Source organism: Oryx dammah, unplaced genomic scaffold, assembly GCF_014754425.2.
Source record: "Oryx dammah isolate SB20612 unplaced genomic scaffold, SCBI_Odam_1.1 HiC_scaffold_9, whole genome shotgun sequence".
Taxonomy (NCBI): Eukaryota; Metazoa; Chordata; class Mammalia; order Artiodactyla; family Bovidae; genus Oryx; species Oryx dammah.
Genome location: NW_024070193.1, coordinates 46139483 through 46166800, shown reverse-complemented (window position 1 = coordinate 46166800; position 27318 = coordinate 46139483). Strand labels below are relative to the sequence as shown.

The 27318-nt window shown below is 42.7% G+C and overlaps 2 protein-coding genes across 5 annotated transcripts in view; one reads left to right on the top strand and one right to left on the bottom strand.

Moving 5' to 3' along the window:
• ULK4 (unc-51 like kinase 4) overlaps window positions 1-27318 on the bottom strand; it is a 492418-nt gene that overhangs the window by 256694 nt on the left and 208406 nt on the right. For all 4 annotated transcript variants that reach the window (XM_040246041.1, XM_040246038.1, XM_040246040.1 and 1 more), the window contains one exon: window positions 20586-20634. In XM_040246041.1, the coding sequence (XP_040101975.1) occupies window positions 20586-20634 (49 nt within the window). The remainder of the gene's footprint in view (window positions 1-20585; window positions 20635-27318) is intronic.
• On the top strand, window positions 559-1300 carry LOC120867759 (peptidyl-prolyl cis-trans isomerase A-like). The gene has a single exon (XM_040246165.1). It carries the CDS (start codon window positions 600-602, stop codon window positions 1092-1094), a length of 495 nt encoding a protein of 164 aa, XP_040102099.1. The 5' UTR covers window positions 559-599; the 3' UTR covers window positions 1095-1300.

The window sequence follows — 27318 nt, the reverse complement described above, 5'->3', positions numbered from 1 at the left end:
ACCCTACTGCTGCTGCTACTGCTAAGTCGCGTCAATCTTGTCCGACTCTGTGTGACCCCATAGACGGCAGCCCACCAGGCTCCCCCGTCCCCAGGATTCTCCAGGCAAGAACACTGGAGTGGGTTGCCATTTCCTTCTCCAATGTGTGAAAGTGAAAAGTGAAAGTGAAGTCACTCAGTGGTGTCCGACTCTTGGCGACCCCATGGACTGCAGCCTACCAGGCTCCTCCGTCCATGGGATTTTCCAGGCAAGAGTACTGGAGTGGGGTGCCATTGCCTTTTCCACCAAACACCCTAAGTATGTGTTAAATCATTCAATATTGGAGAAAAACAATTTTAGATCTTTATTTCAAATCACACTCCTAAGCGAATTTTAAGTAGATTCAAAAGTCTAATGTTAAAAAAATAAAATCACAACCATAAGACACTGAGAAATGTTTTTCAAATCAGAAATGGAGAAAGTGTTTTAAAGTCTAAAATCAAAATCAAACTCTTAAAATATATAGATATGACTTCAAAATTATTTAAAACGTCTGTCTAAAAATCAACAAATAGGCCTTGCAGACGCCGCCACCCCAGAGCTTCCCTTGCTGTCTAGCCATGGTCAACCCCACCATGTTCTTCGACATTGCTGTCGATGGCGAGCCCTTGGGCCGCGTCTCTTTTGAGCTGTTTGCAGACAAAGTTCCAAAGACAGCAGAAAACTTTCGTGCTCTGAGTACTGGAGAGAAAGGATTTGGTTATAAAGGTTCCTGCTTTCACAGAATAATTCCGGGATTTATGTGCCGGGGTGGTGACTTCACACGCCATAATGGTACTGGTGGCAAGCCCATCTATGGCGAGAAATTTGATGATGAGAATTTCATTCTGAAGCATACAGGTCCTGGCATCTTGTCCATGGCAAATGCTGGCCCCAATACAAACGGTTCCCAGTTTTTCATCTGCACTGCCAAGACTGAGTGGTTGGATGGCAAGCATGTGGTCTTTGGCAAAGTGAAAGAGGGCATGCATATTGTGGAAGCCATGGAGCGCTCTGGGTCCAGGAATGGCAGGACCAGCAAGAAGATCACCATTGCTGACTGTGGACAAATCTAATAAATTTGACTTGTGTTTTACTTAACCACCAGACCATTCCTTCTGTAGCCCAGGAGAGCACCCTTTCACCCCATCTGCTCGAAATATCCTATAATCTTTGTGCTCTCGCTACAGTTCTTTGGGTTCCATATTTTCCTTATCCCCCTCCAAGTTTAGCTGGATTGCAAAGTTAAATTTATGATTATGAAATAAAAACTAAACAATTAAAAAAATAAAATAAAAAAATAAAAAATAAAAATCAACAAATACAACTGAAAATCAAATGACAAACTAAGCAAATATTTAGGTCATGTGTGATAAAATTAATGTAATTGACATATAAAGAGCTCTTATACTAAGAAAATGATAAGTATGTATATCCAAAAATGGGCAGAGGCCATGAATAGGTAATCAATAGAAAAATAAATAAAATGTCTAGTAATGTCACCCATTCTTCTAGGTGCTGGGGTTTCAGTGCTGAAGACGAGAGAGTGTTCCTACTCTCATGGAGCGTAAATGTTTCTGAGTGAAGACACAAAACGGATAAAGAACCAAGAAATATTTCAAAAAGTGTTAAGGGCTATATTAAGAACTAAAATTGTGTGATCTGAGAGACAGTGACTAAGTAAATACCAGGTTGGTGGGAAGAAGAACCTCCCATGAAATTAGATTTAAACTTGAATGATGTGTGGGTTTACCAGCCATACCAAGGTGCAGGGAAATGGTCCCAAGAGGATATTAGCTTGACAGTGTAAAAACAAGACAACCACCGAGGCTGGTAGATGATGGGGTGGGTGGCGAGAGGTGCAAGGAGGAGATGAGGTGGCCTTGGTGAGTCTGAATAGAGAGGACTGGTTTATTTCCAGCTGGATATGACGCCCTGGCATGTTTTAAACTAGAGAGGGATATATATCATTTTCATCTTAGGAAGGTAAAAGCCACTGCTATTTGGAGCACAGATGGTAAGAAAAAGAAACGTTGAAGCAGAGAAGTCAAGCACACTGACCATCCAGGTAAGCTAGGACAGTGACCTGGAAATGGTGGTGGTAACAGAGATGGGAAAAGGAGGCAAATGGAGATATGTTTGGGAGAAGAATAAAATAAAATACAATCTGGGATCATCGTATATGGATCAAGAGAGGTAAACTGTACAGAGATGGAGAAAACTACAGAAGCAAGAGTCTGGGTGTGGGTAAGGAAGGGCAGTGGGCACAGAATCCAAAGGCCTCTTTGGCTGCATGAAGTCACAAGTACTTCTAAGGCACTTAAATGGAGATTCCAATGTGCAGCTGAACACTAGACTCTGACTCCAAAGGAAAGATGAAAGTTGGACCTAAGATCTGGAAGTCTGCCGCAGATACTGAGAGCGCTGTCAGATGAGGCGTGATACACTGATCAGGTCAGATGACAAGGGGCACACTCAAAAGGACTTAGCGGGAAACAGAGTGAAGCAGGCAAGCTGCAGACAGCCAGCAGGGCGGTGAGGCACCCAGGGGCCAGCAGAGACCACCCTTAGGCCCCGAGTGACAAGGGGAAGGACCGTGTTGCCACGGCCCAGGAGGAGCTGGAGTCACAGAGGAGGGGACCCCGGACAGGAAGTGAAGTTATAATGGAATTCAGCCACTGCCAGGACAGCCACTAAGGCGGGAGGCAATGAGGAAAGGGAGTGCCTGACCTTGTTCTCCTCCTGTCCCCTGCACCCTGATCAGGCCAGCACCAACTACTGGCAGAACCCAAAAGAAGCCTGAAGCCAAGGGGACCAGGTGCCACAGGCTGGGCGCATGAGGGAGCGCAAGGGATGGACAGCATGTTAGAACTAAGACGGCCGAGGTATTGAGTGGCTAGCCACACGGAAACAAAAGTCACCAACAACGGTGACAGCAGTAGCCACAGGATGAAAGTAAGTGAGCTAGATCCCGGGGCAAGCTTGCTCAGCATGGGCACTGCTGATGTTTGGAACCAAGGAACCCCGTGTTGCGGGGCCTGTCCTGCGTCTTACTAGTAGCATCCCTGAACTCCACCTCAAGACAGAGGCAGCAGCTCACCCGGGTCCTCCTCACAGCCCCGCAGGTGGGTGGCCAGGCTTAAGCAAAGCAGACTGCTCCATTAGGATTTGGGAGTGAAATCCACTGAGCGCCCTGTTCACAGGCAGCACTGGGAAGGGATGTCCCGCCCAGAGGCTCTGCTCTCTCCCCTCACCCGGTGGTAGGGCGCCAGCGAAAAGCCTTAAGGGAGTAACATCCCCTGCACCATCCATCGACAACCCAAGACCTCACTCTTCTGTAGCTGGACCATCCTGAAGGATTCCTGGGGACCGCTCAACACGGTTCAAGGCTTCTTTTCTCCACATGGAGCACAGAGGGGGGCTTTTCTTCCTTAGGATCAAAACCTGCAGGGCTTTGCGCCAGTCAACATGGCAAATTGTACATCTATCTTTTATAGCTTAAGAAAAATGTAGTTTTCTAGACTTAATTCCCTTTCCCTGTCCTTCAGTCCATAGCATACCCCAGGCTGGGTTCTTCAGACAGACAGGCCAGTCTCCCGTATAGACAAGTCCTGGTGACACCACCACCGAGCTCAGCGCATGGCCAACTTGTGTCGTCCTCTGCCTTCCCTGCCCAGGCCACGGACATCGAGGTTCGGAGGGGCAGGTTTCTGGGCAGGTAAGAAGACAGCACCACCCGTAGGCAAACATTCCACTCTGGTGACCTTCCCTAGATCACCAGTTTTCCACTAGACCACTGAAAAGGGGCCAGAAAAAGAAACACACTCCTCAAAACACAAACTGAAGAGATTTGTGGGGAGGGGAGCAGAGGATCTCCACAGAGGTAAAGGCTACAATTCCTAATGTGATGAGTGGCAAAAAGGGAAAAACAAAAACCTACCTCTTGAAATGTAGTCCCCTAAATTAAAAAAATGATGACAACTTTCTTAAAAAAAAAAAAAACACAAACAAACTCATTTCTAAGCATGATTTTCATTACTGGCAATCCCTGACTCTCCAAAGAACTCAAGTTAATGAACCTTAAGAATCCCAAGGCCTCTGAGGGCTGTGTGGACCCACTGAGCATGACAGGAATCCTCAGTATGCAAAACCCATCAAGACTCACCCGCGTCCCGGGTGACCTCACTCCCACCCTGAGCTGCCTCCATCACAGGGAGAAAGGCCTGGCCTCGCTTCAGCTGCAACCCCCACCATCCATCTCAACAGTTTTACAGCACTGCACACTTTCTACACTAACCCTCTAAAATATTAATTGTAGCTCAACTGGAGCTATGGAAAACTATAACACATTTTATAGTGAAGTAAAAGAAAACCCCAGTGATTCAACAGATACAGAGCATCTGAGACCAGGCAGGGGGAGAGAGACGTAAGTGATCAATCTCCCGGAGCACATGAGTAATGTATTTCTAACAGAAGCCTGTCGTGGAGAGCAAAATGAATCATCTTTACGGCGAAACCTAGAAATGGCGGGTAATGATGGCAAAACAGGAAGTACTAACCTGTGAGTCATGAGGGCCAGCCGTCAGGATAACAAGACCATGCTTTCTGCTGCAACCGATTTAGATCAAGAATCACAATGTGAATTTTAATGTACGAAAATATCAAATATCTGTGGATATCTGCATCACCCACCAAATACACAAACACGGAAAGATCCAGGCAGATTCCCAAGTCAGTCTCAGCTGCTGCTTCTACCAAGACTGCTCTGTGGTGTTCCTCATGACCATTTACCTGGCAGGCTTATTATAAACTGTGGTGAACGGTATTCCCTTAGGAGGACCACACACTTAGTAGGTTAACACAGAAGTGTTATTTCAGTTCTGGAGGTCGGAACTCCAAGGCAGGTCTCCCTGAACTGACGTCAAGATGTCAGCAGAGCTCTATTTCTTCCTGGAAGCCATCTCCTTCCATTTTCCAGTCTTGGGAGGCTGCAGTATCCCTTGGCCTGGGGCCCCAGGGCCAGCAGGGGCTACCCAGGTCCTACACGTCTCATCACGTTACTCTGAAAACTCCTCCTGCCTCCTCCTTGAACAGATAAGAATCCCGTGATTACACTGGCCCACTTGGATAAGCCAAGAAAATGTCAACTTTAATTCCATCTACAACCTTAGATTCCCACTGCATGTGTACAGGTTTTAGGAATTAGAATATGGACATCTCAGTGGGGAGGCAATATTTTTCCCACCATGAGTGCAAATTCTCTCAACACCATCCTACCCACAGCACAGGAGAGAATCTGCATTAACACATAAAAAGCTTGCTTAGAGAAGGCATTTTTAAAATGGGAATATCAGTGAATAATAACTACTGGTTACTACCTACAAAAATAAAAAGTATTTACTTAATATTGCTTGTTTCACTCACATGTTTGAAAATGTGCTTTCCACACAAGTGGTTCCCAGGCAGATCTTTCTCAAATAAAGCTGACCATGTCAAATCCTTGGTTAACATTCTTCCAAGGCTCACAGAAGACAAGAAGCAGGGTCTGAACTCCCCGGCAGGGACATAAAACCCTTCACAGTGTGGACCCCAAATACCTTCCCTTATCGTCCACCATCACCCCTTACACACCCACTCATCCCCTTACACACCCACTCATCCCCTTACACACCCACTCATCCCCTTACTCACTCTCTGAGCACCTACTATGTGCCAGTCAGCGACCCAAGTGCAGGGAAACAATGGCAAACAAATATGACATCACTACTTCACAAAGTCAGTAATGTAGCGGTGGACTTTTTTAATCAACTAATCACCCAAAACAACCATAAAACTGCAACTGACACGTGTTATTAAGGAGGACAGGATGCTATGAGCACCTGGGACAGAGGCATCTCAGGTAACCCTCGAAAGAGACAGCTGGGAAGAGAAACGAGACCCACTGGCAGCTGATGTTGGCAGGCGAGCAGAAAGTCACCTGAGCACAGGAAGGAGAGGCCTGCCAGCCACCCTCTGGGGGGCGGAGCAGAGCAAGCACACACTTCTGCTGGTGAACACTGTCTAACGCACTCCCAGGCACAAGGGTGCTTCCCTCCCGGAAGGGGCACTGATCTCCCCGAGCAGGGAGTTGGCCCACTGTGTCTGTTATAATTTACACCATTCCATGTTACAGCTATCGAGCTCTGTCTACCTCCACAGTGAACTGTGAGCTCACTGAGGCCCAGACCTGTGCTCCATTTTCCTATGCCCAGAAGTGCCTGACAGCCAATGGGCTGAACAACCACAATCGCATCACCACAGGCCACACTCACACACAGTAATACTCTCCACTTGTCTCTCCAACACACACTGGGAAAATGGATGTTGTTCTGGTTGATGCCTCTTATTTCTCAGAAGGAAAACTGATAAATGGCTAAAAGCACTTACATCAAGAGACCAAGACAAGAACAAAACAATTCTAGTGAAAAGAGAAAAAGCAACAATTAATGACTTTTTAAATTAATGTAATAGAATCCCAGGGTTGATCTTCAGAATGGACTGGTTGGATCTCCTTGCAGTCCAAGGGACTCTCAAGAGTCTTCTCCAACACCACAGTTCAAAAGCATCAATTCTTTGGCGCTCAGCCTTCTTCACAGTCCAACTCTCACATCCATACATGACTACTGGAAAAACCATAGCCTTGACTAGACGGACCTTAGTTGGCAAAGTAATGTCTCTGCTTTTGAATATGCTATCTAGGTTGATCATAACTTTCCTTCCAAGGAGTAAGCATCTTTTAATTTCATGGCTGCAGTCACCATCTGCAGTGATTTTGGAGCTCCCCAAAATAAAGTCTGATACTGTTTCCACTGTTTCCCCATCTATTTCCCATGAAGTGATGGGACCAGATGCCATGATCTTCGTTTTCTGAATGTTGAGCTTTAAGCCAACTTTTTCACTCTTCTCTTTCACTTTCATCAAGAGGCTTTTTAGTTCCTCTTCACTTTCTGCCATAAGGGTGGTGTCATCTGCATATCTGAGGTGATTGATATTTCTCCCAGCAATCTTGATTCCAGCTTGTGCTTCTTCCAGTCCAGCGTTTCTCATGATGTACTCTGCATAGAAGTTAAATAAGCAGGGTGACAATATACAGCCGTGACGGACTCCTTTTCCTATTTGGAACCAGTCTGTTGTTCCATGTCCAGTTCTAACTGTTGCTTCCTGGCCTGCATACAGATTTCTCAAGAGGCAGGTTAGGTGGTCTGGTATTCCCATCTCTTTCAGAATTTTCCACAGTTTATTGTGATCCACACAGTCAGAGGCTTTGGCATAATCAATAAAGCAGAAATAGATGTATTTCTGGAACTCTCTTGCTTCTTCCATGATCCAGCAGATGTTGGCAATTTGATCTCTGGTTCCTCTGCCTTTTCTAAAACCAGCTTGAACATCAGGAAGTTCATGGTTCATGTATTGCTGAAGCCTGGCTTGGAGAATTTTGAGCATTACTTTACTAACATGTGAGATGAGTGCAATTGTGCGGTAGTTTGAGCATTCTTTGGCATTGCCTTTCTTTGGTTTGGAATGAAAACTGACCTTTTCCAGTCCTGTGGCCACTGCTGAGTTTTCCAAATTTGCTGGCATATTGAGTGCAGCACTTTCACAGCATCGTCTTTCAGGATTTGAAATAGCTCAACTGGAATTCCATCACCTCCACTAGCTTTGTTCGTAGTGATGCTTTCTAAGGCCCACTTGACTTCACATTCCAAGATGTCTGGCTCTAGATTAGTGATCACATCATCATGATTATCTGGGTTGTGAAGATCCTTTTTGTACAGTTCTTCTGTGTATTCTTGCCACCTCTTCTTATTATCTTCTGCTTCTGTTAGGTCCAGACCATTTCTGTCCTTTATCAAGCCCATCTTTGCATGAAATGTTCCCTTGGTATCTCTAATTTTCTTGAAGAGATCTCTGGTCTTTCCCATTCTGTTGTTTTCCTCTATTTCTTTGCTGGGATTTCTTTGGAAGGAATGATGCTAAAGCTGAAGCTCCAGTACTTTGGCCACCTCATGCGAAGAGTTGACTCATTGGAAAAGACTCTGATGCTGGGAGGGATTGGGGGCAGGAGGAGAAGGGGACGACTGAGGATGAGATGGCTGGATGGCATTACGGACTTGATGGACGTGAGTCTGAGTGAACTCCGGGAGATGGTGATGGACAGGGAGGCCTGGAGTGCTGCAATTCATGGGGTCGCAAAGAGTCGGACACAACTGAGCGACTGAACTGAACTGAACTGAACTGAGCACTACTAATTCGGAGAAGGCGATGGCACCCCACTCCAGTACTCTTGCCTGGAAAATCCAATGGATGGAGGAACCTGATAGGTTGCAGTCTGTGGGGTCGCTAGGAGTCGGACACGACTGAGCGACTTCACTTTTACTTTTCACTTTCATGCACTGGAGAAGGACATGGCAACCCACTCCAGTGTTCTTGCCTGGAGAATCCCAGGGACTGGGGAGCCTGGTGGGCTGCCGTCTATGGGGTCGCACAGAGTCGGACACGACTGAAGTGACTCAGCAGCAGCAGCAGCAGCACTACTAATCAAAGAAAGCTGCAGTGGTGATAGTAACATCAGATAAAGTGGATTTTAGGAGAAAAAAATATGACCAGGGAGAAAGAGGAGAATCTCATTATCATCAACAGTTCCACTCCTCAAGAGAACACATAATCCCAAGTTTAATTTTTACATGGACTAACAGAGCTACAAAGCATAAAACAAAAATGGTATAACTAAAACAGAAATAGCCAAAGACACAAGTATAGTCAGAGACACCATTACCCCTCTCTCAAAAGTGACAGGCAAGTTGACAGAATACCAGTAAAGACACAGATCTGAACAGACCGTAACAGCCACCTTGACTTCATCGACATTCGCAGGGCGTTCCAACCAACAACAGCAGTTACACTTTCTCCACAAGTATAGGGGAAACATTTACCATTTACCAAACAGACCACAGACTGGGTGATAAAACAAGTCTGAAGAAACTATACAGGATGTAAAACATACAGAGTATGTTCTCTAACCACAGTGTAATTAAACTGAAATCAACAAAAACATACATGTGAGACTCAAATATGGGAAAACTAAATAACAGACTTCTAAATCATCCATGAATCAAAAAAGAAATCACAACGGAAATTACAAATTATGCTGAACTGGATGAAAATGAAACATCTAAATTTTGTAGGATGGAACTAGGACAGTGCTTAGATGGACATTTATAGTACTAAACGATCATATTAGTAAGACAGAAATCATAAACTCATGACCTCAGCATTTCTTAAAAAATTAGAATAAGAGCGAAAAGCTAACCCCCAAAAAATAGAGAAAAGGGTGTAATAAAGAGCAGAAATTAATGAAAAACAAATCAGGGGGAAAATCAATAAAACCAAAAGCAAGATCTTCTTTCAGAAGGCAAATAAAGGCAAATAAAGTAAACCTCTAGCTAACTAAATCAGAGGAGGAAAAAAAAGAGAGAGAGAGAGCAAACAGTCAATTTCTCATTACTATTCAAATAAGCAGTATGAGAAATGAGAGGGAGGCATCACTATAGATTCTCAAACACTAAAAGGATAATAAGGCGGTATCATAACAACCTCATGCCAATAAATTTGACAACTTAAATGAAATATACAAATTCCTTGAAAATATCAATAAGAAATAAACTGTACATCCATTCATAGAAATAAATTTATACTTTAAAACTTTCCCACAAAGATAACTTCAAGCCCAAGTGGCTTCACTGGTTATTTTTACTAAACATTTAAAGGAGAAAATAAATAACAACTCTAAAAGACATTTTTTCCAAAAAACTAAAGTGAAGGGAACATATTCCAACTCATTCCCTGGGGCCAACATTCCCCTGATACAAAAATCAGAAAAAGATTCTAAGAAAACTATAGAACAACATCCTTCATGGACACAGTCACAAAAATACGCAGAACTTCTACTAAATCAAATCCAATGTTATATATTAAAAAAAAAAAAAAAAACAGAGCATGACGGCTTTTAACTCCAGGTGGCCAGACTGGACACACACACACACACACCCCACACACACACCCCACCCCCCCACCCCCAAAAGAGAACTTCTCAACCTTCTCAAGGATTCTAACAAAACCCTATGGGTCACATCCCTAATGCTTTCTCCCTAGGAAAAAGTATGTTCAATAAAAGAAGCCAGGGATTCCTTAAAAAAGAAAAGAGTCCACCCCTTACTACGCATTTATATAAAATTCTAGGAAATGCAACCTAATCTACAGAGACTATAAGTGAATTAATAGTTGCCTGGGACAGGAGTGGAGATGGGGGAATAGATTAAAAATGAGCACAAGGAAACTTTGGAGGATGACGGTTGTGTTCATTATTTCGATTGAATACACATATGTGAGAAGGCATCAAAATTAAACATTGAACACATAACAGAAATAAATAACGCCTACAGGTGTACATGGGGCTTCCTTGGTAGCTCGGCTGGTAAAAGAATGTGCCTGCAACGCAGGAGGCTCGGTTTGATTCCTGGGTCAGGAAGATCCCCTGGCGAAGGCATAGGCTACCCACTCCAGTATTCATGGGCTTCCCTGGTGTCTCAGACGGCAAAGAATTTGCCTCCAATGCAACCTGGGTTCGATCTGTGGATTGGGATGATCCCCTGGAGGAGGACATGGCAACCCACTCCAGTGTTCTTGCTTGGAGAACCCCCATGGACAGTCCATGAGGCTCCAAAGAGTTGGATACGACTGAGCAATTAGGCACAGTACAGCACATGGGTGTACACACACATACCCTGCTGCCGTGAACATTTCAATGTAAGACAGATACAAAATATATATATATTTTTTTAATTTTTAAAAGAAAAGAGAGGTCCCATTTTTTTAAAAGAAAAGAGAGATATAATACACACAAAATAGTGAAGAAAATAAGCAACAAACTATTAGGAAGACTTTCACATTCTATCTTTGACATTTCTGTACTGTTTGAACTTTTTATAAGCATGTACTGTTTTTGTTGTCAGCAAAAATAAACCAAAAAATCCTTTGTAATAACTTGCCCTCACTGGCTCATCACAGTCCTCCTCCAATTTGGTACCTCTAATAAATCCAAAATGCAATTTCACTTGCTATAACTATTTAAAAAGCTCTCCTTTTCCCATAAATCTGTAAACTACTTTAGTGCATCAGATTTCCTGGCTCAGCCTGAAAACCCTCTGCAGTGCTGGGTAAGCACATAAATTCTGCTTTCTCTTACTCATCCAAGAAAACAAATGCAAAGAGCATGAAAAGCAAATGCTAGTAGATGTTTGCTGCTTTCTTCAAAACTAGTGACTTTTTAGTGGTATTCCCACATTCCTAAGTTGGTATTCTCAGTAGTTTAGCACATGAATAAACTCATGGGGTCCTACATTACCCAAGAATTTCAAGAAAATGTACCATTCGCTGGCCATATATTGAGAAAGAATGATCATCGCTTTTAAACTTGACTCTCTTTCAGTAACTCTTTATACTTACCTCAAGCTATTTTGCTTGGTTCCATCTATCAAAGAGCCCCAAACACATGGGACTTTGGAGCTATGAGAATGAGCAAGGCCTGATGACCACAGTGGGCATTTTAACACAAGCCTGAACCCAACGTTGACCAATGGCCAATGGCTGGGCATTGTGAGATAAAGCAGCATTAGGAAAGAAGTAAAAGTAAGCGATATCACTAGTCAAGGCCAAAATTCAGGGGAGCTACAACCACACTGCCTTTTGTGAAGATATTATACTAAAGAATGGTGGCCCTTCCTACTGTTTCATCTTCCAATCCACCATCAAGGCAGAAAGGTCAACTGTGATTGCACTCCAGGAGGAAAGGGTCTAAACTGAACAGCCATACCTTGCCTCCCTCACTTCTTCACTAATAAAACGTTGTTCAGTCGCTAAATCCTGTCTGACTCTTTGTGACCCCATGGACTGCAGCATCCCAGGCTTCCCTATCCTTCACTATCTCCCAGAGTTTGCTCAAACTCATGTCCACTGAGTCAGTGATGCTATTTAACCATCCCATACAAGTATTGAAAAGCAAAAAGCAGGGAGGACAATGTGCAGGAGACAAACGTGGCTGTGTTTAGAGTGACTTCCTCCTGAAGGGAAATTCACAATGCGATGGAGGAAATAGATAGGAAATCACCTACTGCAGCACAACCCAAAAGAAACAGAATGCAAGCAACATATTTTTAATATTCTGAAAGTCGAAATTAAAAAAAAGGGGGAAAGAAACAAAATTAATTTTAATAATAGTCCATTTAGCCCAATATACTCCAAATACTGCCATTTAAACATGTAATCAATACAAGAAAATTACTCAACTACTTTACATTCATTTTTCCCTTGGAAATTTGGTATGTATTTGACACTTAGACTGCATCTCAATTCAGCCCAGCCATGTTTCACATGTTGTTTGTTGTGCTCTATGTGGCTGCTGGCTACCATGCTGAAAAGCGCAGGCCTGCACGAGAAATTTAATCAGCAGCCCAGGCAATGAGATGAGTGCAGGGGGAGAGGTGCACGTAAGTACCTAAGATTCACAGACCTTCAACCAAGAGTTCTTCCTCTTCTTCCAGTATTATACTAACGCTTTTGCTTTTCAAAATGTAATCCAGTGTTTGTTTCCTCTCGATTCCCTCTCATGACACTTTATTAGACCACACCTTTCTTCACTTGTCTGTAACTTATTCTCACTGACGTTTCACTCGCTTGCTGTGCCCTCATTTTACCCTTACTTCACAAGTCTCATTCCACCATCAACTAAGAATTAAAAAAAAAAAAAAACCAGAAAAGCTTACACTCTACGGAAGTAAGTACTTATCACCTTCTCCTTCTATGCTTTGTAACTAGGCCACCTCCTTGTAGAGAAGAAAGAAGGAAGAGTTAGTGTGTTTCCTCAATGTGAAGTGCAGGAATTGGAGCTGAACTAGAAACAAGAATGTGCTTGTGCTTCGTCGCTCAGCTGTGTCCCACTCTTTGGGACCCCATGGACTGTGGCCCACCAGACTCCTCTGTCCATGGGGCTTCTCCAGGCAAGAATACTGGAGTGGGTGGTCATACCCTCCTTCCAGGGGATCTTCCCAACCCAGGGATCGAACCCAGGTCTCCTCCACTGCAGGTAGATTCTTTACCGTCTGAGACACCAGGGAAGCCCGAGAAACAAGAATGATGATGATAAAACTCAAGATCCCGCTGGCTTGGGAGAAGCCCTATGTGACACACTCTCACTATGTGCCCTGAGATTGGCCAGAGGTATCCTAAGCCTTATTTCAGCATTTTTTTCAATGAGTATAACTTGTAGCTTTTAACTTAATAAAGTCCACATTCTTTCAAAGCCCAATTGGGCTGATTATGCAGAAACCAATCATGCTTTACCCAAGTTATTGATACGTTTATTTTACTAAGCTTCAACTCATTTATTCAGCTAACTAGGTAACATGGTATTGATCAGATCAAAGCCACTGGTTCAGTTGCTATGTGAACAAATTCACTTCATTCAAGCCAGTATCAATACACTGCACCTCTGCCCGAAAGAGTTATCCTGTAAATATGTATTTATGACACAAGCTACTAGGAATAGATCTGTGCAAATCAACCTCCTTCCCAATCCCCACCAAATAAAACACTTCAAAGTACACACTTTAATGGCAGTATGTTAGCAGTGTATAAATTCATCTTCATATACAACATGAATTGGTTATCAGTCCACCCTACAATCCACAGAATCCCCGACTGGCATTCATGTAGGTTGAAGAATCAGATTCACCCCCTGCATCCAGTAAGTACTCTTTGTGTAACTTTTAAAGTACTTTCCTAGGCCAAGCATTTTGAAATTGGAATCAAACCATGTTTTCTGTTTTAGAAATTCATGCTCAAGTGCACAGCAGAAGCTTATCAATGGCATATGGAACACAAACAGAGTCTTAGCCTATAAGGAACTTGTCGTTTTAACCCTAAGAACCAACTCACATTAGATGGGCTGCAACTAGAATGGATCAAAGTAACTTTAAAAGTCTGATGACTACTCGGGATCAGAAACATTTCTTAAGTGTGATGTGGCTACCAGTGTGTACTACCTTAGTATCTCAGTGATTAAACCCTTTATGCTCCGAAGGTCCACAGGGCTTTCCAGGTGGCCCTGCTGGTAAAAAAAAAAAAAAACTGCCTGCCAACGCAGGAGACTTCAGAGATGTGGTCTGATCCCTGGGTTGGGAAGATCCCCTGGAGAAGGGAACGGCAACCTATGCCAGTATTCTTGCCTGGGGAATGATATGGATAGAGGAGCCCGGTGGGCTACGGTCGATAGAGTTAGAAAGAGTTGGACATGACTGAAGACACTTAGCACAAATGTATGCAAGGTTTGATCACACTCTGTGTTTTCAGGCATCCACGGGGGGTTAAACAGGACTGAAGCAACGCACCACCAAAAGTCCATAAAGAGATTCTTTCCTAAAGGTACCATTGACTTGGAAGATTTACTCAAGCTTGCTTCAACTGCTATTATTGAGAACTGCTAAAACAATATAATTGTCAAACTAGTGTATTGCTAATCCCATTTTTATTGTTAACATTTGCCAATGAAATTGCTCTTTAATTGTTTGCTCTGGAATAGACATAAAATATCATGACAGTGATATTTTGGCACATATTGGAAAATCTGCTATGAATATAGATTTTTTCCAATAAAATACAGGTTGCCCATATTACTTGGCATTAAAATGATTTACGGAAGTAGGCCAAAAGAAAAAACCACTGAAATAAAATGAGGAGAGACCAGAGTTATAGCAAAATCCAAAGGCTGATCCATCCAAATTCATACTTAAGACTCATTTAAACACAACATTTACTCTTTGGAACACTTTCCAATGAGGAAAGAGGACAGAAGCAGAAAGGGAGAAGGCTTTCCATTCTGCTCATCTAGCAACTCGACACTCAAAACCCAAGACATCAGGCCCTCCTGTGATTGACTTTCCCCAGGAGTCCCCATTTATTAAGCAGATCCAGACTGCCTAAGCATAGCAGACCCTGCAGCCTGTGTATGGGAGTCTGGCTTAATTCAGGGCAGGCTGCCTGAGCCTCTGCTCTGTCCAGCACTGGCCTTGTGCTGTCAGGGAAAATGCAGCGTCTCACGCAGGTGGGCCCTGCCAGGGAAGCAGCACCCAGCTGCTGCGGCAGCTCCTTTTTGTAAGCCATCAGCTACTTGGCTCTACCCACCACCTGACCTGCCAAGAGTGGGGACACTTGCAGGTGGAACCCAGGATTAAAAATATCCTGCCTGCTCTCTGGCCTGAATGTGATACTAGAACTCCTGGGCCCTTAGATCAGACCTCTGAGACCAGTTCTGTCTTTTAAGCTTCCTTCCCAGAGTCCCTCTGGCTGATCTCAAAAGCCTCACTGATGGAAATTGCGGGCGGCTCCCAAAATCCAGCTTTCGACCTGTTTCAAGTTTCTAGTATAAGCTCATGACCCTAATTAAGCCTGATTCTCCCCTCAACACAACCCCAGGCAGTCTGCGTCCTCACTTCATGCTGCCCCGGCTACAAAGGGGCTCAAAAAGATTTTTTTAAAGTAGAGGATCCTGACTTTTTAATTTTTAAGTGGAAGTTAAAAGACGTTTACTCCTTGGAAGAAAAGTTATGACCAACCTAGATAGTATATTCAAAAGCAGAGACATTACTTTGCCGACTAAGGTCCGTCTAGTCAAGGCTATGGTTTTTCCTGTGGTCATGTATGGATGTGAGAGTTGGACTGTGAAGAAGGCTGAGCGCTGAAGAATTGATGCTTTTGAACTGTGGTGTTGGAGAAGACTCTTGAGAGTCCTGTGGACTGCAAGGAGAGCCAACCAGTCCATTCTGAAGGAGATCAACCCTGGGATTTCTTTGGAAGGAATGATGCTAAAGCTGAAGCTCCAGTACTTTGGCCACCTCATGCGAAGAGTTGACTCACTGGAAAAGACTCTGATGCTGGGAGGGATTGGGGGCAGGAGGAGAAGGGGACGACCGAGGATGAGATGGCTGGATGGCATCACGGACTCGATGGACGTGAGTCTGAGTGAACTCAGGGAGATGGTGATGGACAGGGAGGCCTGGCGTGCTGTGATTCATGGAATCACAAAGAGTCGGACACGACTGAGCAACTGAACTGAACTGAACGTTTATATACAATAATATATGTTACAGGTGCAGAATATATTGATTCACATCTTTTAAAGGTTACACTACATTAATAGTTATTATAAACTACTGGCTATATTCCCCATGTACAATATAGCCTTGTAGTTTATTTTATACATAATTGTACTCTTAGTCCTCTAACTCCTGTATTCCCCCTCCTCCCTTCCCTCTCTGCACTGGTAACCACTATTTTGTTTAGAGGATCCTGTTTTAAAGAGTATAAATTATTTGCAAAGCCAACAAATAAGGAAGAACCACAGTATAAAGACCTGCAGGATCTGGTCCCAAAGTACTCACTCCCTACCATCTCTCCATGGCACTGGTGCAGGGCACATTTAAGTACTCACCAAACCCTAGCTGCAAGGCCCTTCTCCTCACGACAACCCCCTGTTGAAAGGTTACTTCTGTGAGATTCCCCTCCCTACATGGAGCAGAGCCCATTACTCCCTCCCCTGGAAATCACAGTACTCTCTTTCTCTCTCAGTAAAGCTACTACCAAACAGGACAACACATGCAGAATTCTGCTGCCTTCATCTTCACCTTCTTCTAGGCCTTCAGGAAAGACACAGATGCTGACTACAATCCCTGCCCACCAGATGAGACAGTTTTGCTTTCTTAAAGGAAAACATCTCAGACAGGATGTCTTACATTGTGGGTAAAAGTGCATATCATATGGGAAACTCAAGACAAGAAGGAACTTATAAACTCCATTATCAAGCTTTAGGTACATCAAATCAAAGATGGAAAACAGTTTTGGGCTGAGAGTAAAGAAAAAAATCAAGAGATCACGGTGGACCACCAGCCGAACAGGTCAAACACTGCTTTGTTTTTTAATGAGTGGCCAGAAGACACAAGCAGTAGCCAAGGGGTCTTGGTCCAATCTTTTCATTATGTCTTGTTCTGATCAAACCACCACGAGAAGCTGTTATATATATACCAGACACTGCCTAGGCCCTTGAACTTAGAAACCAAACCAACTAAAGTATACACGGTGTTTCCTTGAATCTAGGAATCCGTCAGTTCTAAGATGCACCATTATTTTATCAAGCACTACAGAAGAAAAATGCTGCCAATTAAACTATGCCATGATTTCTTACTACTAAAGAATTTTCATTTTATTTTTATTGAAAGAGTTCTTTTAAACTTAGACATATTTTTTATAACACATTATTCTTGGGCACTAATAAAAAGAAAAGGAAAACTGAAATGTATCAGTTATGGCAATGACAACCAAGTCACCTGGCTGAAGGCAACTGTTAAATGTCACTGGTTTGGGAAGTACAGTCCAGTTTCAGAAATGATAAAATTAAAAATAAAATCTACAGCACAGAATCAATAAAACCCTCTATTATGCCTAGCTCAGTGACAAAAATTTAGAAAGGACAAGGCAGTAGTTCATAGGATAACTGCTAAAAAAGACACTGCATTGATTAAAAATGTATTTATACAGAGGAAAAAGTTCAGATTAATCAACTCAAGAAAGACAAAAACAGAATAAGGATTCGAGAATATTCTTCAAGGACATCAAAAGTCCTGTCCCAAAAAAGTGATTTCCAATTGTTTTTTCTTTACATTTTCTTTTAAATACATTTAAAATACATTAAATAAAAATAACAGTCTACAAGAAACTTGAGTATGGAGCTGTTTTATTTGAAGGAAGGGTCTCACCTAAAAATGCCTCTGAAGTCACACAACATGTGACCAGCTGGAATCCTGACCTGGAGAGTGTGTGTAACCTCCACCCACTCCCTGTGACAGCTACAACCCAACAACAAGGGTTTAAATGGTGGCACTGATCAATTAAACATTTGCACAATATGAAGCCTTGCTAGTTGCCTGTGATACAAAGATTCAGCATGTTACTGCGGGGAGGGGGGCAGGGGCTGGTAAGCCACAAGGGAGAATTTTCCTCATGTGGGATTTCAGACCTTGAGATGACTCCCAAAGGCTGAGATGAGAACTTTCTATCAATCATAAGGAGCTGTAGTGATCTTAGCAGGTCAGAAGCCCCCTGGGCACAGATAGGGGTGAGTAACACCACGAGTTTCAGGTCTTGTCAAGCTCCAGCTCTCTGTGTCTGCAACACCAAGTCTCTTTTCAAGCACAAGCCAGATGTGGCTGAGAGTGGACAGCTTTGGCTCCTGCCCCATGCCCAGCCATGTAGCTGAACCCAGCAGTTTATGGTACCCATGGCCCTCCAAACCCAAATCCGACTCCACAACAAATTAGCAAGTGATGTATGTCCTGCAGAAGGTGGGAGATGCATATACTGCCAGGCGAAGCTTAACAATCCCCACCAGACAGCTGTTTCTCTATTTGCTCTATTTCTTCTCCTGAATGCCGAAAGGTTGCTCTGCTGGAGGCGAAACAAGTGGGCACTAGAGCAAGGCCTGTGGACTGGGGGCAGATTCTCATGGCTCCTCTGGCTGTGTTCTTGGGCTCTGCTGAGACCAGGAGAGAGAGGAAAGCCACTGAGCAAGTATGTTTCCCTTGCAGACAAAACCAGGGAACGCAGGGGAGCCACCTCACTGATCCCTTCCCTGCTGGCTGTAACGAGGACAGAGGCCCTTTGGTATCATGTGGGGATGGAGCAGAGGGGAGGACGCCCCGGGCCTGGACCGCCTTCACTGCCCCTTCTTTCCCAGCAACCCTTGGCTCCCTCAAGTGCCTGACCCAGCTGGCGAACTGCCTTGTATAACTGTAGCTCCCACGGCCCAGATCTGCCCCTCTGGGTGCAGCTCTCAGGCACCGTCACGAAGCAGGGCCGGAGGATTGGGAGCATGGCTCCGCGGGGCTTAGGACCCAAGCGGAGTGCCAAAAAACACTGCCTTCATCTGCACGCTGCTTTGCATCTCATTTGCATCCCCATAGAGACTGACCTAGACTTGCCTGTGAGTGTCCACGACTCTCCGGTGGAGGTGCGGGTCAGCAGTGGCTTGCTACAAGGGGCACGGAGTGCGGCAGTGCCTGCATGGGACCTTTTGAAGGAGGTTGCCATTATCTTCTCCTGACACTTTAAAATCCCCTTTGACCACTGGAAGCAGTTCAATCCTCTTCGGATGACAGCTCTAGGTCATCTTGGTGTCACTTAAGCATGCTTTGGGAATACCACCCATGCCCACATCTATTCCCGACCTAACTCAAATAGCTCAGCAAACCCCATAGCTCTCCTCCAAGAGCAATCTGTGGCCAAGAAAAAGAATGTTTGAACCATACAGCCCTATCAGAGCACAAGTAACGTGCAGATTAACATTTTAAGATGATTAAAGAGAGCTAATTTTCCATGTGTAGGGTTATCTGATGGTATAAGCTATTGCTCTATGGACGACCGAGTCAGGTTCCACTGATCTGACTAGGGACGGGTCCCCTCCTTTGTTGCTTGCACTGACAGCCACAGAGGGAAAGTTTTTGGTAAAGGAGGACAACCCACCGAGGTACAAGAGAATATTTCTTTGTCTAAGGGCACTCCCTTGCTGTAAGTACCAACTCGGTTTTCAGTGTAATTCTCAGATTTAAGTTTAGTATAAATAGAGATTTAGCAGAAGTGAGAAAAGCCAACCCTACATCCCATTTTATTCTCTACACAGAGTAACCAGAGAGGAAAGGTTTTCTATAACTGGCGGTTTTCAATCAAGCTGTGTTCTATGAATAGGAATAAAAAAATGGTGTACAGAAGCTAAGCTATTCTACATTCTGAAGAGGACAACTGCCTGCCCATAGGCATCAAACTGTTGACCTGACTCAGTGATGACGAAGTCAGAGAGCTTCATGCTGAACATGAGAACATGCAGACTGAAGCACAGCGATCATCATTCTGCCCTTTCATCCACAAACCAACCTCAGATACAGAATTCTTTGTATATTTTGGTGTTGTTCAGTCGCTAAGTCATGTCCAACTCTGTGCAACCCCACGGACTGCAGCACGCCAGGCTCCCCTGTTCTTCACCATTGCCTGGAGCTTGCTCAGACTCATGTTCATTGAGTCAGTGATGCTATCCAACCATCTCATCCTCTGTCATCCCCTTCTCCTGCCTTCAATCCTTCCCAGCACACTTCTATATATATCTTTCTATAGTAGATAACGTAATTTTTAACTTAATATAAATAAAATGTAAAGGATTTCCAGAAAGATGGCAGATCATTAAACAATATCCCTGTACAATCTCAGAGCTAGTCAAGAGCTCAGACAAGGAAACTGAAGCCCAATAAGGTTAAGTGACACCATGGACGCACAATCCTGCTGTGCAGGCCACCCAAACATACAACGTGGCCAAAACCTTAGAGATGTTTAAGTTTGTCACTTGAATTTCAGACACACATTTCTTCTCTTACCAGAATTACTTCAAAAATGCGTGGGATCAGTTTGCTGTCTTCCACAAGTCTGTTAAAAAAAATGCAAAGATAATTTATTAATAATGATTTTTAAAATTATTTAAACTACTGCCCTGACATGGAGCACTGCAGCCCCATGCTTTACTGCTGAAATTCTGTGACTGAGGAATAGTATGATTAAATATTCATTTTAATACACTGAATTACATTTAAACACAAGAAATGTGAGGCTTCTTTGCGAATGACTATTAGCTTTGCCTCATTGATCTGCAGCAGGCAAAACCTCAAACAGATATATATAAATGTAAAAAAAAGTATTAAAAATTCATAATTATTATAAAGACTATCAAAATAAGCAATGCCAGCTGAAATAATGTAACCTATCCTTCATGTAGTTAAATTATAAGCTTGCCACACTATAATCTTTCATATATACCTCATTAGTTATTTTCTCAACATTAATGATTTAATGTACAATGATTTTTAATGATCTTTAACTTAAAAAAAAGTAGACAGCAATCACACAATAGCTTCTAGGCACTTTCATCAAACCTAGTTATAAGTTGTTATCTATTTGTAACAGAAGACTTTCTCCAAGCAATTTAAGGGAAAATAGCCTTTATTCAAAAGGGATAGTTTTTTTAAGAACAATACTTCAATCTCTAAATATTCCTTTAGTCCAAGGGTCAGAGAACTTTCTCTGTAAAGGGCCAAATAAATAGTAAATATTCTAGGCTTCGCAGGCCACACAGTCTCTATAGCAACAATTACCTCTGTCACAATAGTATAAAAGTAGGTATAAATAATCTATAAATTAATAAGCATGGCTGTGTTCAATAAAATTTTATTTACAAAAACAGGCAGTTTCCCATATTAGGCCCATAAACTATAATTTGTTGATCCTCCTTCAGTTTAAAAAGAAAATAAAATTTCTTAACTTGACTAGAATTTACTTTGTAGGATAAACCACAGTGCTTAAGACAAGCATATTCCTTTCATTGTAGGTATGGGCTCTTTGTCTATTTCACAGAGGATGTCAGGTGGATAGAAAGGGAATTTATCATCTGGCCTCCCTGGAGCTTGTTTGTCTATAATACTACATTGATAAAAGAAAAGCCTATGAGACTAGCAAAAAAAAAAAAAAAAGATCACAGTGTTTTACAAATATCTGTTAAGGAAAGCGAACTACAGAGTGAATCCCCAAAGACAGATGCACTTAGAAAGCCCTAGCTCAGTATCTAGCAAAAATAAACATGATCATTTTCTATAGTCTCGATAGATCAGAGGGGAAAAGTTTTGACTACAAGCATTAAATTCATTGACATTCTCTCACTTTCCTGGGCAACTGCAGGCTCAGGAATGAAGATGGACCTTCTTATATCATCAGTGGGTAGGACAGGAAATGCACAAACTCAGGACCAAATGCAACTTTAGGTCAACACATCCTTATTCCTCTTCCTTTATTTCCTAGATATTAACCTCATCATTTCCTAAATTGGTCTTCTGAAATTTTCGTGATATATACTCTTATCAGGCCCAGGCCTAAAAGAGCCAAGCACAGACATCTCTGAGTTTGGTTGCCCTAGCAACCAAAAGCCAAGAATGTCACAGGGACACAGGCACCACTGCTTCCTCAGTGGTACCAAGGAGTGACAGTTCCCTGTATCACAGCCCTACTCCAACATTCAAATCCAGAAGCAGACACTCACAATGCCAGACTTTTTATGATGGTATTTTAAAATACCTTCTATTACGAACATGTGTGCATGCTAAGTTGCTTCAGTCGTGTCTGACTCTTTGCAACCCTATGGACCCTATGTAGCCCTCCAGGCTCCTCTGTCCATGGTATTCACCAAGCAAGAATACTGGAGTGGGTTTCCACGCTCTCCTCCAGGGGATCTTCCTGACCCAGGGACCAAATTCCTGTCTCTTGTGTCTCCTCCATTAGCAGGCAGGTTCTTTTACACAAATGACCTTAATTCAACCTTAAAAATTGCAACTAGTTCATCTTCAGGTCTCTGCATGACAAGCAGGCTGATCTGCACTACCTCTTAAGACTCTCTTAAGTTCCAACAGTTCGATTCTTCCATTCTTCTGAACACAATCAACCAGCACAACTGTGTTCTTTGATCTGACTAACACATCGTTTACAGCCACGTCTGGGAAATTAAAAGCGGACTCAAGGTTAAAAAAAAAAAAAAATCACTTTTAGTGAAAAAAAAATTTTTTTCTATGACATCTTCTGTGACCCATGAACTAACCTCACATGTAATCCCAAAAGAATGCTAAAACAGGTATGGGACAGGGGTGGCCACAAACACTTACAACTATCTAAAATGCATCAGTTTTCCAGACTGTGGGAAGTGACTGGTAAGTGGGCAATGAGTACTGACTAGCATTTTCTTACATTTAAAATAATAAGACAGATATCTAAAGGTGTCACATATACTATTGTTTCTGTGACATTTTTATTTCACTTATATGTGTATTGGGTAGTGACCTAAAATATAGTTTGTTTTATTGTAAGTTGTACAAAAAACATCTGAAATCCACAGATTCCAGGCTGCTTCAGAGACCTTAGTTTTTAATATGTTCTTAAATTTTGATTTTAAAAACTGGGTCTGCTTACTTAACACATCTCCTTTCATATCACCACAGGTCCAGTTAGCAGCTCAGTTCTCAAATGACCAAACCCTTAGTATGCTCTGAGTAATGGAGTGCTCCTCCTCTGACTTGGTATTCCAGAGAGCAGCTCCGGGGCTCGGGCCTCTGTAGACCAGGGAGAACGAGTCTTACCTCTGAACAACACGGATGTGGCTGATTCTCAGGGAATTATTCAGGCAGAAAGTCTTAAATCATTATACTAGACTTTGGAAAATCAGGACGCAAAAGGCAACCTTGTTTGGGGGCTCTGTTGTGGTTGGCCCCCATGACTTAAATGACCAGTATCGTTTTACTACATGAGTCTGTTATTTCCTAAAATTGAAAAGAATGAAACTGCTATGGCTTATGGACAGCCTGAGGACAGGAAGGGCAAGATTTATCTGAATCTTCTAAATCAAAAACAAAGTAGAGATCTTTTTGAAATTATCCCACATCTTCAAAGGATTGTGAAATTATTAACTGTAGTAAATTTTTCTTCCTTTATGTTAGCTATCTAAGCACACTGTATTTAAGCAATTCCAGATGATTAAGCTGAATATACTGCCGTTTCTAAATTCCATTCCTGGGACCACTTTACATTGGGTGTTTTTGGGGGGTTTGGGGAAGGGGTTCTTTTTCCCCTTAATGGTGTAATTAATGATAAGAGTGTGTGTGATGGAAGAATTTTCCTTACAAAGTTTGTTTCAGGAGATTCACTGGGATTTTTGTATATCTGTGGTTCATGTTATTAACAAAACAGGTACTGTTTGCATTAGAAAATTTTAAATGAACTTGTGAAAATCTTTAGGCTATATTATTTGCAATTCTAACTGCCCCCTGTTCTTAAAGCAAATGTTGCCACTGGTGTTAGGAAATTTTTAAATTTTTAATTAATGAATTATTTTATTAGTTGATAAATTATGTATCAATAAAAATTTTAAAGTATTTACTGATGTTTGATAACTCATTTAAAATACCATATATTTAAATTCTGATAAATACTTGGTTGAGATCTAACTATGGAAGCCATAAGCACAAATTACAAGAAAATTTTATCATTAAACCATGCTAAATGATAATCAAAAGGATTCATTATTATTTAACGTATATTTTAAATAATAGGTCAACACTTTTGATGTAAGAAAAAACAATGGCTTTTGAGGTAAAGTTATTGAGTGACCTATGGAGTCCAGGTGGCCTTGATTTTCTCTCTTTTCTGGCACAATTACTTTTCATATACTTTGAAAAGAGGGCTAAATATAAACTAGCAATATTTAGATACAAAAGACTAGGTGCAACTTAGGGAAAATTGGTACAGGGAGATCACTCTAGCTCTGTTCAGAGAGATACAGCAGTAGGTTGGGTTGAATTTCAAACTATTATTAGCTTTTTTTTTTTTTTTTTTTTTTTTAAGAAAAAAGCAGGCAGAGGTTCTCCACCAGCTTTTTGCTTAGTTATACAGGCAAGAAAAGTGGCCTCCAAAAGTGATACAACATGTCTACAGAAACATGGGGGGTCTATCCATTGAGTTACACTGTCTTGAGTTTGCGTCCTCACTTGAAGGCTTTAATCTGCTCCTAGGGCGGAGACAACACACGTGAAGAAGGGCCACGAGCCTAGAGCCACTGTCCTCACCAGTCAATCCTACCCTTCAGGAACAAGGTCCTCCCCAAAGGCTTCTCAGCCGTCTCTGCAATTCTGGAATCAGTCTAGTCATAAAGCTCTTCCTTAGTACTGGGGACGTTTCTTCCTCCTGGATACTATGTCAGGTTTGATTAACACTTTTGAACCCTTGTCATGAGCTAATCTTACAGCTCAAAATCAAGGCCTTCAAGCTCAGTCAAGTCAAATGGCTTGACAAATATCTGACAAACAGATATCGTATAATAGCACTTAAATGTGGAATCTGCAAGAATGGTACAAATGCACTTATTTACAAAACAGAAACTGAGTTACAGACGTAGAAAACAATCTTACGGTTAACGGGGGGAATGGGAGAGATAAATCGGGAATTGGGACTGACACATACACACAACTACATATAAAATAGATTATCAAGACCTACTGTATGGCACAGGGAACTATACTCAGGACTCTGTACTGGCCTATGTGGAAAAGAATCTTAAAAAGAGTGACTATATGTATACGTAAAACTGAGTCACTTTCCTGTACACCTGCAACACAACATTGTAAATCGACTATATCTCGATGAAAACATTTTACATGGCTTGACAGACACATAACCAAACAAGAAAACAAAACTCAACTTCCATCAGAGATATATGCACAGGGTATAGGTGACCAGATGTGGGGAGAACTTAGTGAGGAGCCCAGACGACTGAAAGGAGGTGATCATGAGCCCTGAAAGACAGGGGAGTGGCCAGTCCCAGTGTGCAGACTGCTGTGCCTACCTGGAGATGGCGGTGAAGAGAATCAGAGAAGGCTAATTAGGAAAGAGACACCACAACTGTCACGCTTGCAAGTGTGGCCTGCACCCTGAAAGGATCGGACGCCTCCAACGGATGCTAAGCCAAAGAACGACACGGTTGGATTTGTTATTCAAACTCCAATCTGACAGTAACAGGAAAAAGGAACTGGTGAAGAAGTGCAGGCTAGAACATCGCTCCTCAAAGAGTGGTCTGCAGGCCAGAGCCAGCCTGCCAACAGCCACAGATCTATGACAATATAGTGACAGAAACTGGAAAGATTACATTTTTATGTTAGACCTGACGATAAATGTAAATGTTATGGCAGTTTCAAAAGATGGCCCCACCAACACATGATAACAAACACAACATCTGCATCAAAGGACCTGTCCACAAGATGTTTACAGTGGGGCATCCTGGCAGAAACCACCTTCCCCAGGGAGCACATTTCACATCACCAGGAGTCAGACATACTGACGTCATACACACCCTGATACCACGCATCCTCACCCCTGGGGTATGCTTGCGAAAAATGCACAACACTAATCTAACCATGAAATATTCAAGCAAATGTGACAGGCATCTTGCAAAATAACCACTCATATATGTCGAAAGTGTTAGTCATGAAAGACAACAGAAGATGTGCTCTTCCCGTCTGTGTGAAGGAGACGATGGGATGATTTGAGAGAACCGCACCAAAACAAATGCATTACCCAGTGTAAAACAGATAACCAGTGCGTGTCTGATGTATGGCGGAGGGCACCCGAAGCCAGTGCTCTGTGACAACCAGGAGGGACGGGGTGGGCAGGGAGATGGGAGGGGGGTTCAGGACGGAGAGGACAAAAGCATACCTATGGCCGATTCAAACTGATGTATGGTAAAAACCATTAGAATGTTGTAATTATCCTACAATCAAAACAAAAAAATTCTTTTTTAAAAAGACAGCAGAAGGGTGAGAACTGTCCCAGACTGGAGCAGACTAAGAAGATGTGAAAACTAGATGCAGTGTGGGCTCCTAGATTGGACCTGGGACCAGAGAAAGGACAGTGCTGGGAAGACTGGCCAAACTGCAGTAAGATCTGCAGATCAGTGGACAGTGAAAGATGTTTCTCCTTAGAAGAAAAGCTGTGACAAACCTAGACAGGGTATTAGAAAGCAGAGACATCACTTTGCCAACAAAGGTCCGTATAGTCGAAAAAACTATTGGTTTTTCCAGTAGCTTTTCCAATAGTCATGTATGGATGTGAGAGTTGGACAATAAGGAAGGCTGAGCGCTGAAGAACTGATGTTTTTGAGCTGTGGTGTTGGAGAAGACTCTTGACAGTCCCTCGGACTACAAGGAGACCAAACCTGTCAATTCTAAAGGAAATCAACCCTGAATATTCATTGGAAGGACTGATGCTGCAGCTCCAATACTTTGGCCCCCTGATGGGAAGAGCCAACTCATTTAAAACACCCTGCTGCTGGGAAAGACTGAAGGCAGAAGGAGAAGGGGACGACAGAGGACAAGAAGGTTGGATGGCATCACCGACTCAATGGACGTAAGCATGAGCAAGCTCCAGGAGATGGTGAAGGACAGGGAAGCCTGGCATGCTGCAGTCCATGGGGTCGCAAAGAGTCGGACACGCCTGAGCAACTGAACAACGAAGTCTATCAATGCTCAT

What these genes read in the sequence shown, in the direction of transcription:
- LOC120867759 (XM_040246165.1), top strand. Translation starts at nt 600, where the DNA reads ATGGTCAACCCCACCATGTTCTTCGACATTGCTGTCGATGGCGAGCCC.